General features: G+C 41.5%; 1 protein-coding gene across 1 annotated transcript in view; it reads left to right on the forward strand.

The window, feature by feature from the left end:
• The first annotated feature begins 9,964 nt into the window (after window positions 1–9,964).
• Window positions 9,965–15,459, forward strand: part of UBE2J1 (ubiquitin conjugating enzyme E2 J1) — a 28,095-nt gene continuing 22,600 nt past the window's right edge. Inside the window, exon 1 of the mRNA XM_032683410.1 lies at window positions 9,965–10,125. Coding sequence (XP_032539301.1) covers window positions 10,095–10,125 — 31 coding nt within the window. The 5' untranslated portion in view covers window positions 9,965–10,094. The remainder of the gene's footprint in view (window positions 10,126–15,459) is intronic.

A 15,459-nucleotide genomic window follows, 5' to 3' on the forward strand; every position in this document is an offset into this window, starting at 1 on the left:
ATAATTATAAAGCTGAATGCTAAAAATGCATTAGTTTTACTATTTAACTTTGGTATGTCCAGGTTAGGTAATAACTCACATGTTTCACTTCTGAGTAATTTTCTAATTAGTACCTCAGATTTTCACATTCTAGCTGAAGTGATTGAGCACTGAGTGAGGCATGCAAGGTTCTTTTCTTTTTAAGAACATATTATTTTAAAACTCTTGCTTTTTATTTTAAATTTTATTGAGATTCTAGTTTTTATTTTAAAGGAATGAAATACCCCATATGCTACAAGACCCACTTCTGACAAGGCAGTATTGAGATACCTTTTCTAAAATTAGAAATTGTGCAAGAGGTAATTACTTTCCAAATAGTCCAGTATTTCTAAAATACCTGATCCACGAGTCCCCATTTTTTACATATCATTGGAGTTGCCTAGAAATGGTAGGGACCATTATTGAGCTAACCATGTCTCTTTAAAAACACTTTTTTTTACAATAAACGCAGACCAATTTAGTATCCTGCAGATATTTTAAAATCAAGAGCTGAATAACTATAAAACTTTGGTTCAAACAACTTGTTATAATTGAGGAAATCTCTATAAGTAATATAAGAGGCAGCAGCCTAGAATATGTAATGTATTCTGTGAAGAGTTAAAATGCATCCTTGAGCATGCACTGGAATGTGGCTATTTAAAATGTTAAAGTGCTGGAATGTGTTTCTAAAAATCTGTGATTACAGATGTGCTGTGCATTATCATGGAAGTGTAATTGACAGGAAGAAACTACTCTGATAAAACATAAATTGATCATTTGAGATCTCATGTTTTGTGATAGAACAATTTTTTTTCTCATTAAAACAAAGATTCTGGGTTTTCTTGAATGTGAAATTGCACTCCTGATAGTTTTATACTAAGGGAGTTCATTCTTTGAAAGCAGTGCAGTGATTTTTAAAAGAAAATTTAAAGAACCTATCAACTCCCTCCATTTTTATATGCATCATCAGATTAAGTTGAAGAACTAAAGAAAACGACCCTAAACATTGTATACAGTAGTGACTGTTTGCTTTAACGACATATTTACTGTCCCTGTCATTGGCAGTATTCATTGTGGAGTATTTTTTTCTTAAATTGAACATGGAGGTTTTTCCATTTTTGTACTGAATGATGTGCAAGGCATTTTTACATCATGCTGTTGCTTTATCTCTGTCCTGTTCGATGGGCAGATTATTAACACCAAAATTTATTATTTAGATTCTAAATATTTATCAGTAGCCACATGTGAATTGATTCTATTACAGATAAACACATCAGTTTCACCTGTTTCAGCTGTGTGGAAAATGAGAAATGAGGTTGGTTGGGAAGTTTTTTTGTGCTCCTCTGATACAGTGGCATATGGCTGACATCCCACTTGACTGCTCACTGTATTAATATTTGCACATTAGCTCATGCACATATCTTCAAATAGCTACATTTTAAAAATACTCTAGCAGACTGTTTATTTTAATTTGTTTTCTCCCTGATACTTTCTGTGTTACCTTTCTCAGTTTGCTACCTCTGTATTTCATGTTTCATCATAAAACAGGTCTGATACCCAGTCTCCTTGGTTCCTGCCAGCCTGTTGTCTTTGGCTAATACACATTATGAACTACAGGTGAGGTCTTGAGCAAAAAGCCACTGAACAAATACCGAGTAGAAAAATATCTAAACCGTATAAAATCCATTACATGCTATTAACATCCTTAAAAAGGTTCAGCTTATCTCTGTATTCCTGGTATGTATGCACATCATAAAATACATGTTCGTATTCAAGTTACAGTTTATACTGGCAATCAGATTTTAAACATTTATTAATCATCTCCAGAACATATTTTAAAATAAAAGATTAATATAAAATATGCCAAGGAAAAAAAAAAAACTAGTGCAGCAGTCTATCACAATGTCTCTTGGACTAAACTAACATATTTTTGATAAGGTAAGAGATTTTCATGAGACTGGTAGGAGGAGATACTCCACTGAATTATTTTCCTTAATAATACCTGGACCTGCTACAAGAAGGAAGGATTATTTATTTCAGAATTGCTGAATACTAGGGAAAAAAAAAAGAAAACACTATACTGATGTCCTTTCTTAAAAAAAACAAAACAAAAACCAAGCCAACAACTAAACATGCATTAGCCTAAATTGAGAAGGGTTGGGATTAAACACCTCATAGATGAGTGCAAATGTGAGAGACAAGAAAAAAGTACAGAGTCACTTAGTGTGTAGGCCAGAATATTTCAATGTATTCAAGCTGCCTTTCACAAAATGTGGACCAAGGAAAGACAATGGGCTTATCGTAACTGGATGCAACCATGTGGAGGTGGTCTGGGTGAGCTTGGTTCCACCTATGGCCCTCAAAGGCCCATGTAGTAGTGCCCTGGCAGGGAGTCACAGGACAGCATCAAAGCTACCTTTGCTATTTAGCAAGATTTACCCTCGGTATAGGTTTTAATCTCTGCTCAGTGCAAAAAGCCATTCTGAACTGTGCTGAACTGAAGGGTAGTGTCAGTACAAATACAAGTATAAACCACAGGAACACATTCACACTCGAAAGTGGAAATTAATTCTAAAGCAAGAGAGCAGCAATGTTCTGGAGCCTCTGCTCAGTGCAAGGAGAGCGAACAGCCTATGTCCAAGCGGAACCTCAGCTTGTCAATGAAAATGGGTATAAGTTGTGGTGAGTGTGTCCATTCATCGAGAGGAAAATAGCTATAGTCTTAACTCACTTTCTCATCAGCGCTGTTTCTGACCCAGATAAACTCATGTTTGCATTTAGATGTTTGCCTTAGGTGTCAGGTAGGTATTCACTCAGCCAGCTGAATCCATGCATCACCGCAAATTTATATTCTAGGTCCTCAGAACTGGGCTGCCTCCTTATTCCTTCCCATACAAACCCCACATCTCATACCTTGAGCATGCTTCCTTGATAAATATTGCCCTAGTTGTTCCTCAGCTTTCTGTTAGCCAGATAAAACAATCATCCAACAGTTTGGGAGCCAGCAGTGCTTTCAGATTCCTTCACACCTGGTGCTGCGATCACTCTTCTGCAGCTGGGGTTCCTCTAATGCTGCTGATAAAACTACTTAATTGGACGGTGTGGTGGATGCCCTAGCAATAAAGTTAAGACCTTTCAGCAGCCTTCTGGGGTTTCTAGAAGCCCCACCATCCACTTTGCATGGTATCATTCAAGGGACCTGATACCAGTGATAGAATTCCAATTTGTTCCTAGGTTAAGTCAACTGTTGATTGAATTTTCCCCTGTTGTTCATGCACATCCACATCAGTTTTGGGGGCTACTTTTAATACAAACCAGAGCCATCTGGGCCATGGGAACTGTAATCTATCTCAACTCGTTTTGCAAAGCAATATACAGAGAGAACAGGAGTTGCCTTCTGGGAAACCCAGTAGAGCCAAATGAAAAGGTCACAGGGGCCATCATCTTTGTCTAAACTCTGCACTGAGAAGTAGAACCATCCTGCTCTTCTTTACAATGCCGTTTTCCAAGACTGAATTATCCTCTGGTGAGCCAAATGGTCTGATCCACAAATTGTTTCTCTTTCAATACTCGTTTGCAGCTGCTTGAACTTCTCGGACTGTCAGTGTGCTGTTCATCATGCTGTCTTGGTCTCACATCCTAAGTGCTGAATGCAAGCTTTGCAGCAGAGGCATGCAGATCAACTTACTCTCACCAGGCCTTGGGAGTGAGCACCTGCCCTTGCTCAGCACTCCTTCCATTTCTATTCCTTCAGTAATTTCATATTTCAGTTCCACATTTTCTATCTGTAAAGCAGCAGTCATTCCAAATTCTGCATTCTTCATAAAGTCCATTATGCAGAAACTTCAGTATTGGCTTTAAATTTTGACAGATTATAAATGCCTTTCCTGCTTTACTCAATCCACCCTCTCTCATGAAAGCTTATGACTTCTATGAAGTAAGTGCATTCATAAAAGTTCCTCAGTATGGCAGAAGTTTATTCCTTTCTTATCTCCCCTTTTTATATTGCTACTATTTAAGAACCCCCATAAAATCCAAGCTATAAACCTCTAATCTGAATAGATATGACAGCACCAGACTGTACAATTGTTTGAAGCTTTTGTTATTTCTCTTTCAGAATGAATTCCTCTGCAGCCTGCATCCCCTGCCAGTCTGCACCCCTGTGAGTCACTTTGCTAGACACCTTTTCAGCCAGGGGAAAAAAAAAAAGCCTGCAACTGGATACAGACAATTTAAGAGTGTAAAGTAATAATTTATTGGTTAATACAGGTAGCTATGACTAGCAAGCCACTAGACTAAGCATTAACATGCTCACCTCCCCCTATAAGATACCAGATGAGTCTTCCCCAGCCCAAGTGTCACTGAACTGCTATTGTCTGACTCTCTGCTTTTTCCTTCCAGCATTTCATGCCTTTTCACATAATTGTTTTTCCCCTGGACTTCATTTCAACAGCCCTACCTTCATCTCTGGTTCTGCCTTATCTTGCCTGATTGTGCTGTGCAGCTCTTTCTCATGGAAAGTGATCCCCTGAGTGTGCTGAGCCAGGGCTGTGGGGCTGAGCCCTACCATGGCTGGGCTATTGAACCCCAGTAGCTGAAACTGCAGAGGGAGGTGACTTGCTATCAGGCAGAGGAGATCAGCTCAATGCAGTTAGCTGGAGCCCAAAGAGCAATGCAATTTGCCAGGGGGAAGGCGGGTTCAGTGAGCAGAGCCACTCTCTGGGCTTTCTTGACTGTTGTGATTAGGTAGGTCTTTAGTCCAGGTGTCCACATGGGCTCCTCGTGCCATTGAAGGTGCTCTAAGCACTTCACCTGGCCTTGTGCTGCTGCTTTGTTCAGATCCACACCAGTATCCCATATCATACCTTTCTGCTCCATATGGATATCTGGCATACATTAGGATACCTCATATGGCATCTGATGTTTATATGTGTGCAATTGAATCAAGCCCTAGTTTTCCACTAACCACCTGAGAAACTCCTGGGTGTCCCAGATACCCACTGGCTGGTGAAGACAGCTGTTACCTCAATATATCTTGGTTAATGACACAGTAAGCTTTAATCACCCTTACACCAGCTGGTAAACACTTTCTGAGGAGCTTTAAATTAAGAGCTTGCTCACCAGTCCTTTATTGCTATTGCTGAGTCAGTAGGAGCTGTATGCAAGCAGCTGTATGCAAGCAGGAACATGCAAGTTCCCATTAAAGTAGTAACATTTTTGGAATGGATGAGGTAGAAAGACTTCTGGATGGTAGTCCAACAGACGTGACCCTGACTGCTTTCCCTCTGCCTGATGAGTAATTGTGAGGACAGGTGCTCCCTTCCCAGAAGGAAGCTTATGAGAGTAAGTTAAAGTGAAGGGGCATAGGGAGCAACTCACATAAGGAAAAAGCGACAAAAAGAAAATCTGGGGCCTGAAGCTCTGAAGAGGAAGGATTGTGAAAAACTGGTTGAATGAGTCAAAGGTTGTTCCTAGCCTTTTCTCCTTATATAGGAGATTATATTTTTAATCTGAGTAGTTTGCAACTGCTCTCCCACTATCTAGAGACTAATCAGAGACTAGTGTTCTCTGCATTTTGTATGGTAAAGAGTATGCACCAGAGAAAATTTCTACTATTATCTACAGCTGCTAAAGATAGATCAACTAGATCAGGGAAGTTCAGAGTCACAAACAGCTGTCACTTGGACAGCAGCTTCAGCTTTGACTTGGGCCTTTGCACGTCTTCTGAACCAGGAAGCCATCTGAACTATTAGAGCAATGATGCCAGAGGGATGTGAGTCAGGTGACTGGTGTGACTCTTCCTGTTCCTCAGGGAAGGAAAAAAAGGTGAAAAATGTGTACCTTTATTTTGACTTCACATTGTGGAACATCTTGCAGTAGTGCACACCAACTCTGCACCAATGGTCCAGACTGGGCACTGGCTTGCTTGGGCAGCTAAAGCAATCCAGGAATTTCTTTCCCCGTTCTCTTTCTTCCATTTCTGAAATAACGTTAATTAGAAAGGCAGCTGGCAAAGCTGCCCATTTTGTGAGATGGTTGCCTTAGAACTAAGCTTGAAGAACAGACAGTAATTGCTTTCCTGAGAAGCACCTTGCCTCCGTGCAATTGCTACAGGGCATTGGTTACACAATGCCACGCTTGTTTTTATCAGTGAGGAGGAGGTGCACTTGTTGAATCCAGACATACAAGGTCTGGATTTTAAAAGCTGAGACTGTATTAGTCACTGATGAGCACAGTAATGATTTCTCTTCCAAGTGAGTCATATCTGTTCCTACTGACAATATAGGCATATTAATATTAGATTCCTTAATTCCATAAAAGTTTAATTCTCCGGCCAACTATCTGTATTGAAAGTGTAGCATTATAAATGAGGCAAACCACTTTAAATTTCGTGAATTGGTAAAAGCAGGGTGTGATTGCTTTGTATAAAGAACTACTGTATTATCATAAGTTTTTGTGATCTCAAACCATCTCTAGAATAAATAATTTGTAGCTGAGTTTATGAGACAGCCTACAAAGCATACAAACCCTACTCTGAATTGACTTCAGGTAATCACTAAACATAATACGCACTGTTGAAATGTACCTTACTTCATACAATTATATGACCTGCACAGACAAATAAATAAATGTTCAGTGTCACATTAACTAGCATAATTCCTGAGATCTGCAAGAATACTTGTGCAAATACTGAAACCCTGTGTCACACAGGTGTTCTGCCTCCCAGAGAAAGGGGAGGTTTTGAGAGTAACTCCCTCTTCTTAGTGTCCATCCCCCCAACTCCCCATGTGGACCTTTGTGATTCCCATTCCTACTGGCTGAGCTCCTTTCTTGGAACTCTAAAGTCAGTTCATCAAGAATCTTACTGTTAAAATAAGAGGCTTGTAATTCTTCTAAACTGAGGGGAAATGCAGGATATATTTCTCTGAGATATAGAGAGCTATATATATCAGATGCAGCTATACATACATATAAAAATACCTAACTAGAGTGATCTAGAACACAGATGACTTAGCTTCAGATCCCTTTGCAGCTAACTGAAAAGTCCAGGAATATTTAAAGCATGATTTGTTGGACATACAGCTAACATCTATTCCAGACAAGATGAACTTTAGTGTTTAAGCTCCTAGTTCTCTCCATCAGTTATAAACTAAGCCTCAGGAAATCAGCTAAGTAATGTATATCCATAGTCTGCAAGTGTTCAGTGGAATTCTGCCCAGATGTTTATTCTGATCTGGCCTTTCTTTCACAGTGGAGATGGCTGCAATTGAAGAATTATGCATTTTATCAAACCCTATGATTATCGTTAATTTTGAATTTTTTTTTGCAACAGAGTGGCCTATATGCTCCTTCGCTCTGAAGTTAAGTGGGTCTATCAGAGTCTCTGTTTTCATCCAAAGATAACTACAGAGAAGTAAATAGAAACATGAGTAAAACCATCTTCTCAGAAAACAGAAAATTTAAAAAATTAGAAATTATTAGTGGTTTATTTTCTGTCAAACTGAAGCCTTACTTCAATGTAAAACATTTAATAAAACCACACAATTTTTAATATTGTGAGTTATCGAAACTGATGATTCTTGTTGTGCTGCAACCAATTTGATGAAGTCGTACATAGTCTTTCCGCAAGGATTCAGTGCAGTATTAAATAATAAAATCTTTGTTGCAGCAGTGTTCACACAAACTTTCAGTTTCTATGTGCTTCAGCTGAGCATGTTTATTTTTTCACCAAGTTAGATCATATGACAGGATACACAAGCTACATGAAGTGCTGCGAGCATGCAGGATTTGACTGCAATTTTGCTACTATATTTGGCATTTGGTTTTTAAAACCCACAATTTCTAGCACAAAATGGCTTCTTCCCGCAAAAGCCAAAACAAAAGGCAGATGAAAACACAAATCCAAAGGGCATTTTTAAACCAGAGGCAGGAAGAGGAGGGAGGCTGCTGCTTCTTGACTGCCAACACTGACTGTGCAAGAGCTCTGCAGTGCCTGCTCCTCGTCTGTCCCAAGCAGCTGCTGACATGTGGGGCTGGGAATTAATCCCCAGATCTCTACTTGTATGCCGAGTACCTCTCAGGAATCAGCAGCTTCATCTGGCAGCATTCATGTCCTGCAGCTCTGACTTTTAACTAACAGTACATCTGAGAATGAAAGCAGACTTGTACTGCTAGCTCTGCACAATATCTCACGGTGATTGCCCCAGCGCCCAGCCAGGCCACACTGTAGCTTACTTAAATGGGGAAAATGCGCACCTCCTCCCAGAGAATTTCTGTTGCTTTAAGTCTATTCAGCTTATTTTCAATATTGCTTAGCTGTCATGCAGTTACAGTGACTATATATCCTTTTCAGTTAAAAGCCCAAGTTTCATGTTAACTGCAGATGCTTTCTCCTTAAACTTTATAAAATGACACTGTAAGGGCAGCCAGGGTCAAAGGCCAGAGCCCAGAAGGCAAAGCTGAACTCCACACTGCGCTTAAGAATTTCATAATAACTATCACTTTATATTTTTCACATTATAATACCATTTCAAAAATTATCTTCTACCAAAATGGATTCCAGAACTTTTTACATGGAAATCCAGATTTCTGAATGCAAAATACTGCTCTCCTGCTTTAGGGAAGGGCGTGATTTAGTGACAGATGGACCCAGAGCCCCTCTCCCGCAGCACATCAAGATGGTTCTGGGAAACAAGGAAAGATAGGACATATCTGCCAAGAAGGACCAAAATAGTTTGTGAACCCAGTGCCTGCAGCTCATCATCTCAAGTGGTCAGATCAGCCATCATTAGCTAGAAATTCTGAGATGTCATAAAGAATTGTTGGCCATTAAATGTACCCTGTAAGGAACCTCAATGTCTGACATCATCCCTTCCCTTCTGCTATACATTAATGATGCTTTACGTTATTGATGCTTTTTATTATTCACAGTGCTTTGCCCTGTAGAAAGGACAATCCCTTTGCCCCTTCAAAAATTTTGCTAGTTGTTAAGGTGGAGTAAAGTTGCTTTCTTTACTTAAATCACTGTGCAACAGAACAGGAAAGGGAAGAGTAACGCCTTGTTTTGAAATTCTGAGAACATGAAGAGGTTAAAAAAATGTGCCTGCTCAAATGTTTTTGTTTACAACTCTTTTCCATTCTGTTCAATCACAGAGGGAAAGAGAAAAAGAAAACTAAGATATCAAAACAAGAAAAAAATTAATTTTTAATTACTATAAAAGTAACAGATGAAATTAAGGACAATTCATTTAATAAATGAAATTAAGGGCAATACTAGCTATTTTCAAAGCTAGCATAAGCTTTGAAAACAAGCATGTAAGAGCTTTGACAGGTTTCTTATTTACAGCTTGTGCGGAATCAAAGGGAAACTGAGACTGCTGATATTCTGACCACTTTAGATATTTTCTTAGCTATAAATTCTTAACGGTGCTATCCAAGTGTGCAGTGCCTGTAACCAGGTGACAGAGAGGTCAAGTTGTAGAGGCAAACAAATATCCGTCTGGCACTGTGGCATGGAAAAGGTGGCAATCAAGTTAAGTTCTTGCCGATAATTCTTGCCTAAACTAACAATCATTGGCGTATGATACCGTTTCAGTCTTTCACGATCCTGAAAACCAACAAACAAGATGCCGCTAAGTCTTACAGTACAGTTAAGTCTTTTGGGCCGAGGTGTGCGCTGGCTCTGTGGGGTCCTGGAAGCCCCTTTTCTAAACTCCCAGTTTTCAAACCCATGGTTTTCAAACCATGAAGTCCCGAGCACCTCATCCCATCCTCTCTGTGGGTGGAGGCTGAGACGAGCCGGGCACGCAGAGGGGGGATTTTCACTCCTGCAGCCCCCACAGCAGAACCGCGGCCCGGGTACCGCACCACCGCGTCCCCTGCCGGCTGCAGTTCCGGGGCCGGGCCCGGGGCGGTGCCGGCCGGCAGGTGCCTCCCCCCGCGGTCCTGGCGGGGCTGTCGCCGCCGCTGCCACGTCAGGGGAGTTTCCCAAGGCGAGGCGGGCTGGGCTGGGCCCGGCCTTCCTCCTCCCCCGGCCGCCGGAGCCGCCGCGGAGGCAGCGAGCGGTGCCCGCTGCCATGGAGGCCCGGTACAACCTCAAGAGCCCGGGTAGGCGGCGGGGCCGGGCGGGGGCGGCGGCGGCCGTGCCTGAGGGGCTGCCCGGGCCGATGCGGCCGGGTCGCGGGGGGCTCGGGGGCCGCAGCCGGGGCCAAGGCCGTGGCGGGGAGGAGAGACGGGGGTCACGGCGGAGGGGAGGGACGGGGCCGCGGCCGCGGCGGTGCCGCCGTGGTGGGTCCGCCGGGGAGCGGCGGCGTTCAGGCGGAGGCCGGCCGGGTCCGTTCTCCTTCGCAGTGCGATGGCGCTGGAACCGCCCTCCGAGCTTAATTCGGTTCAAAACACGCCAGCTGCCAGGTCTCTGTCTGTGTGTGCGCCCACGCGTTTTTTTGCTGGTTCCTGGAAACGTACCTTTGAACCCTTAGTCAAAGGTAAATGGCTGTGTGTGCCCTGCTCCCCTGGCATCGCCTCCTGTCCAAGCAGGTGCCTGTGAGGGGACGGATTGGCAAAGGTCTCTTAGCCTGGGTGGCGTCAGTTTGTTTCATTGAAGTGTTGCTATACAGGCTGTATTTACTTGTGTGTGTGTGTGTGTGTGTGTGTTTGTTCACATGTTCGACTTGACATGTTTCCATGTTAAAATTCATACCTACAAGTCCTAGGCTTTCTTTTGAATCCTTGAAGTGAAAGAGGTGCCTCAAGAGATGTGGGCGATGCCAGGAGAAATACTACTGGAAGAGAAAATTTTGCTTCCCAGGAAAGGGAATGGAGAGCAGGTCGTGTCCCTCCTGTATGGCTTTGTTGGATCAGTGGCCCCTGACCAGCTGTCCTCGGGTTTCCCCCCCGGAGCTGCTTGCACAGCTGGAGGGCTGACACTGCTGGAGCAAAACCTCTCCCACAGCTTGTAAAGTCAAGTTGGGTTTGTATGTCAGTCGCTGTCTTGCCCTTGCTTTCCCCATATCTGGTTTTGAGAAATAAGCATTATCAGCTTTGAAGAGTGGCTTTATTCCTTAATAATACATCCTGTATGGGAGCATGGAAGGTGGGGAAAAACTGAATGCTATGATGACTTGTACCATACATATGTCAATGACAGGCTTGTTTACAAACATGCCTCATGTGGATGATGTATCTATTGCTAAATTATGTCCCTTACCCTTACACCCAAGTTGCATAACTGAAAGATAAGAAGGATCACTAAGCGAATAATGAACTTGTATAAGTTTAAAATACCAGGAAAGAATACTTTTTTTTTTAGGGCGATGTGCTGGATATGTGGCATATGTGAATTTACAAGGCCACACAAACGTGCTCACTAGGTGTTGTTTGCCACGTCATTGAAAACAGTGCTGGTGTGCTGTGTAATGAGCCCCTGAGATCTGGGTGGAGGGGACAAATATTTGTGGTTTAATTTAGAAATATTCCTCTCTGTTGTTACTAGTTTCCCTTAATTTCAAGAGAAAATTACCTTTACTAGACTTGATTTTCAGCACCCGTGCTGTTCCATAGGAAAATGAATGTAGAGTATTCTGACATTAAGATGGTTTCAATTAATGTAAATGCACTGAAAATACATGAAAAAATCCACCATATTTCCTATTTCAAGTGGTTGTGTCATCTGTGGACTAAAGGGATTATTTTGATACCTGAGCCCTCTAAGGCTTTAGAACTAGAAGCTGTCCTTGTGCCTGTTGTTGTTGCCTTGGCTTGAACAGAGGAAGACCCAAGCTGGTAACCTTTAGGTCAGCTTTAGGGATTTGGAATGTGCTATCTTGAGACAGAGTGGAAAAAGTAATAATTTTGTACCTGTACAAGAGGCTTCTCCTGTTGAAATCTGCTTTTGAACTTGAGCAAAACTGTTTCCACATCGTGACTTCTGTCTGGTCTGTAGTTTTAAAGAGGGCAAATACTACTTACCATTTTAGTATAAGTTGTTTTAATGATTATAGTAGGCTTTAGCTGAAATATCAAAGAGGAAAACAAATTTCATATAGGAAAATTTTGTTAAAATAAACTTGCGCTTTTATTGATCTTCTTTTTTAAACCAAAATCTACTGTAGAGCTATGTCAAGAATTGAAGTTCATCTTTGGTTATATATGGATCCCTCTTCTGTGAGGGGCTGTGCTAGACCAGATTGATGAGTGGGGATCAATTTGCCTCTCTAGTGCCGTGCTTTTTGTGTGCTTTCAAGCAGATCACCTAAAGTGCAGTATTGCTGCACAGCTTTGTCCTGCTGCTGATTGCTCCTAGGCAGTGTGTTCATCTTCTTCCTTATCCTGGTTTCTATGGCTGTGAGTTCATCCTGACGTATCTAAAAGATGGTAACTCTCCATAACGCAGAGCAAGTTGTTCTCCTTCACACCGTGTCTCTGTCGATGAGAGGCAGCACAGCTGGTGCTCTGGCAGCTCTCGGTTTGCCATAGGTACAGCCCACGGCCACTGCAGGTCTGGGCATGGCCAAGCTGCTGCTGGCTCCTGTTAGTTACCCTTTATAAGGGCAAGAAGCTATGGGGGCATTCACCTGACCCTGTCTTCTCGCACTGCCTATGAACTTAAATTTCCTTTTTTATTTCTTCCCCAAAAGGCCATTAATTTTGGAAGGGAAGAAATTTCACACTCCGCACTTCAGGCTTCTTTGTATTGCTGCAATAAAGCAAAGCCTTGTAAGCTGTTGCTTCATATTTTTGTGTGTATTTTTGGCACTTGTAAAAGGGCAAGCTATTTTTTGTCTTAGGATTTCAAAATGAATTAGTCAATGTATGTCAGCCTGCTACCATATGGTTGATAAACCTCTTGCATCAATATTAAAGCTCAGCTGACTAAAGCACAGACTTCATCCTCTTCATGCTTCAGGAACATCCCTATTTTCTGAAATTTATGACAGGTACTTGGAGTAATCTCTTTACTTTTTTTTCCCCCAAGAGCTGTGACCCTTAGCCTGCTGCAAGATCAGACACCAAATCTTGTAGTCACTGTTTCTGTAGTGACAGTCTCTCACGTAGGCTGTTACCAGGCGTCTGAGCAGGTATTAGCACAGACACTTGAAGAATTATGAACAGCTACTTATGGTGCCTCACACAGAGCCCACAAACAACAGTGCTTTTTTATTTTGTTATGGGCAGAGTTGGTTTTGTTTTCAACAGACCACCTCATCGAGAATTTGATTAGGGAGGGCACTGGAGGCCTGGGGAGAGCACTTGGAGAGAGGCGTGGCACGTGTATCCCGCCTTTGTTGCCCGGTGCTTTGGGATTTTGGACATACAGGAAACATAACGATGCTGAGATTGTGATCCTCTCTTAGCTGTCATCCTCAGTGCATTTGCTGCTGCTTCTTCAAACTACGCTTCTTTCTCCACTCTGTACTTTGTACGGTGTTCCTTGCCAACAAGCATATGTCTGTTCTTTGTTAATAAAACAGAGTTGATAGGAAATAGCCAGTAGCTACTGAGCTGCTTAGTACCTTCCGTGTATGAAATAAGGATAGATTGTTTAAAAATAAAAAGTTGAACAGATGTTAAAAATTTATTAAGACTGAAGAAGACATTGTTTGATCTTTGCATGTTCAACAAGCACTTTACATTTGGTAAGTTTTATCTCCTGTTGTGTTGACTGAACAGTTGTTTTGAATTGTAAATACAAGAAGAGTGCTGTACTTCCTACTGCCCTGAGGGAAATGAGGGCTAAAGGTTGATTGTTTCTGAGGGTGAGAAGAAAGCAAGATGAAACTAATTAAAAGCATTCTTTTTTTTATAGTTGTTAAAGTTTGTATGAGTACAGAAGGTTTGTGGGTCTTGTAAAAGAGTGTACGTGAAACTGTGAAGATGTAAAACAGCTATTTAGGGTCTTGAGAAAGGGAATATCTGAGACCTTGATGATGGAAAGCAGCTGGCATTCTTGGCAAATGGCATTTCTATTTGTTTAGTAGCAAAAGTCAAAGGAACTGCCAAACCAAAAGTCCCATTTTTGGCTGGGATAGATTTCATTTTTTTTCCTAGTAGCTGGTTCAGTGCTGTGGTTTGGATTTAGGATGAGAATAATATTGATAACACACTGGTGTTTTGGTTGTGGCTAAGTGGTGCATACCCAAAGTCAAAGACTTTTCTGTGTCATGTGCTCTGCCAGTAAGGAGGGACACAAGAAGTCAGGGAGCAAGGGCAGGACAGCTGACCCAAACTGTCCAAAGAGATATTCCATACCACAGAACGTCATGCCCAGTATATAAGCTGGGAGGGACCAATTGCTACTGGAGATGTGCTGGACATTGCTTAGTGGGTGGTGAGCATCCCTTGTTTTCCTGGGGTTTTATTTCTCTATCTCTCTCTTTTTCATTACCATAGTTATAATTAATTTTGTTATTATCATTAGTATTATTGTATTTTATTTTATTTCATTTATTAAACTGTTCTTACCTCAACCCAGAAGTTTTACTTTTTTTCCCCCCCAGTACTCCTCCCACCAGGGTGGAGCACTGGGAGGAAGTGGTCTTTAGTTGCCAGCTGGGCTTAAACCAAGACACCAAATCTGAAAATAAAAGCAATTTTGTGACCTGTGGCTGCTTTCATTTAGACAGAGGAGTGTGATTTCTTTAGTATGAAGAATTGTGTTCCATACTTTATGATATTTAGAATAATGATGTTGAAACTGTAGGAGATTTTGGTAGAGGTGACTTTAAAATGGTGATGCTGTTCACCATTTTAAGGAGACCAAGACTGAGATTTTAACTCTTCTTCGTTTTGCCCATTCCTCTGGTACTGGAGGATGTAGGTTTGATGAGGTGGCCAGTGGCAGTATGGGAAGGATCGTTAGCATTATGGGTTGCTTCTTCTACTGCTGGCTTTCTGGTTCCAGAAGACTGAAAAATCTGTAAATCTTTGCTTGGTTGCTGAGTTATCAGAGCAAAGTGGACAGCAGTCCACTGTCCCATCAGAGACAGAGGTGGTAGGGAATATTTTGTAAAAGAGTTTTAAAGAAACAAAATATGTAGTACATTCTCCTCATCAGCAGTTTAAAGGACTTGCCCACGTGGAAGTTTCATCTGTCTTCCAGGGATTTTATTTTGGATGGGTGCGACTGGGACATTTATTTGTTTGGACCTTTTTAATAAAGAAAGATCAGGTATCTGGATCCTAATGAAACTTTAATTGTAGTCTTGATTAAAAAATAAGTGTCTATAAACTGATATGCAAATTTTTATGAAAATATAACCACAATTTTGTGAAATGATATACAAAAATGTCTACAGGAACCGAAAAATCTATTTAAAGACAAATGTGAACTTGGAGGGGTTAAGATGGGGGCAGAATGAATAAACAGAAGAAATGCAGGGGTAGAGAAGAGCACTAGTGATGTGGAGCTCACTTGAAAATGTGGTAACTCAGATTTATTTCAAG

The sequence above is a fragment of the Chiroxiphia lanceolata genome, chromosome 3 (assembly GCF_009829145.1).
Source record: "Chiroxiphia lanceolata isolate bChiLan1 chromosome 3, bChiLan1.pri, whole genome shotgun sequence".
In the NCBI taxonomy this organism is placed as follows: Eukaryota; Metazoa; Chordata; class Aves; order Passeriformes; family Pipridae; genus Chiroxiphia; species Chiroxiphia lanceolata.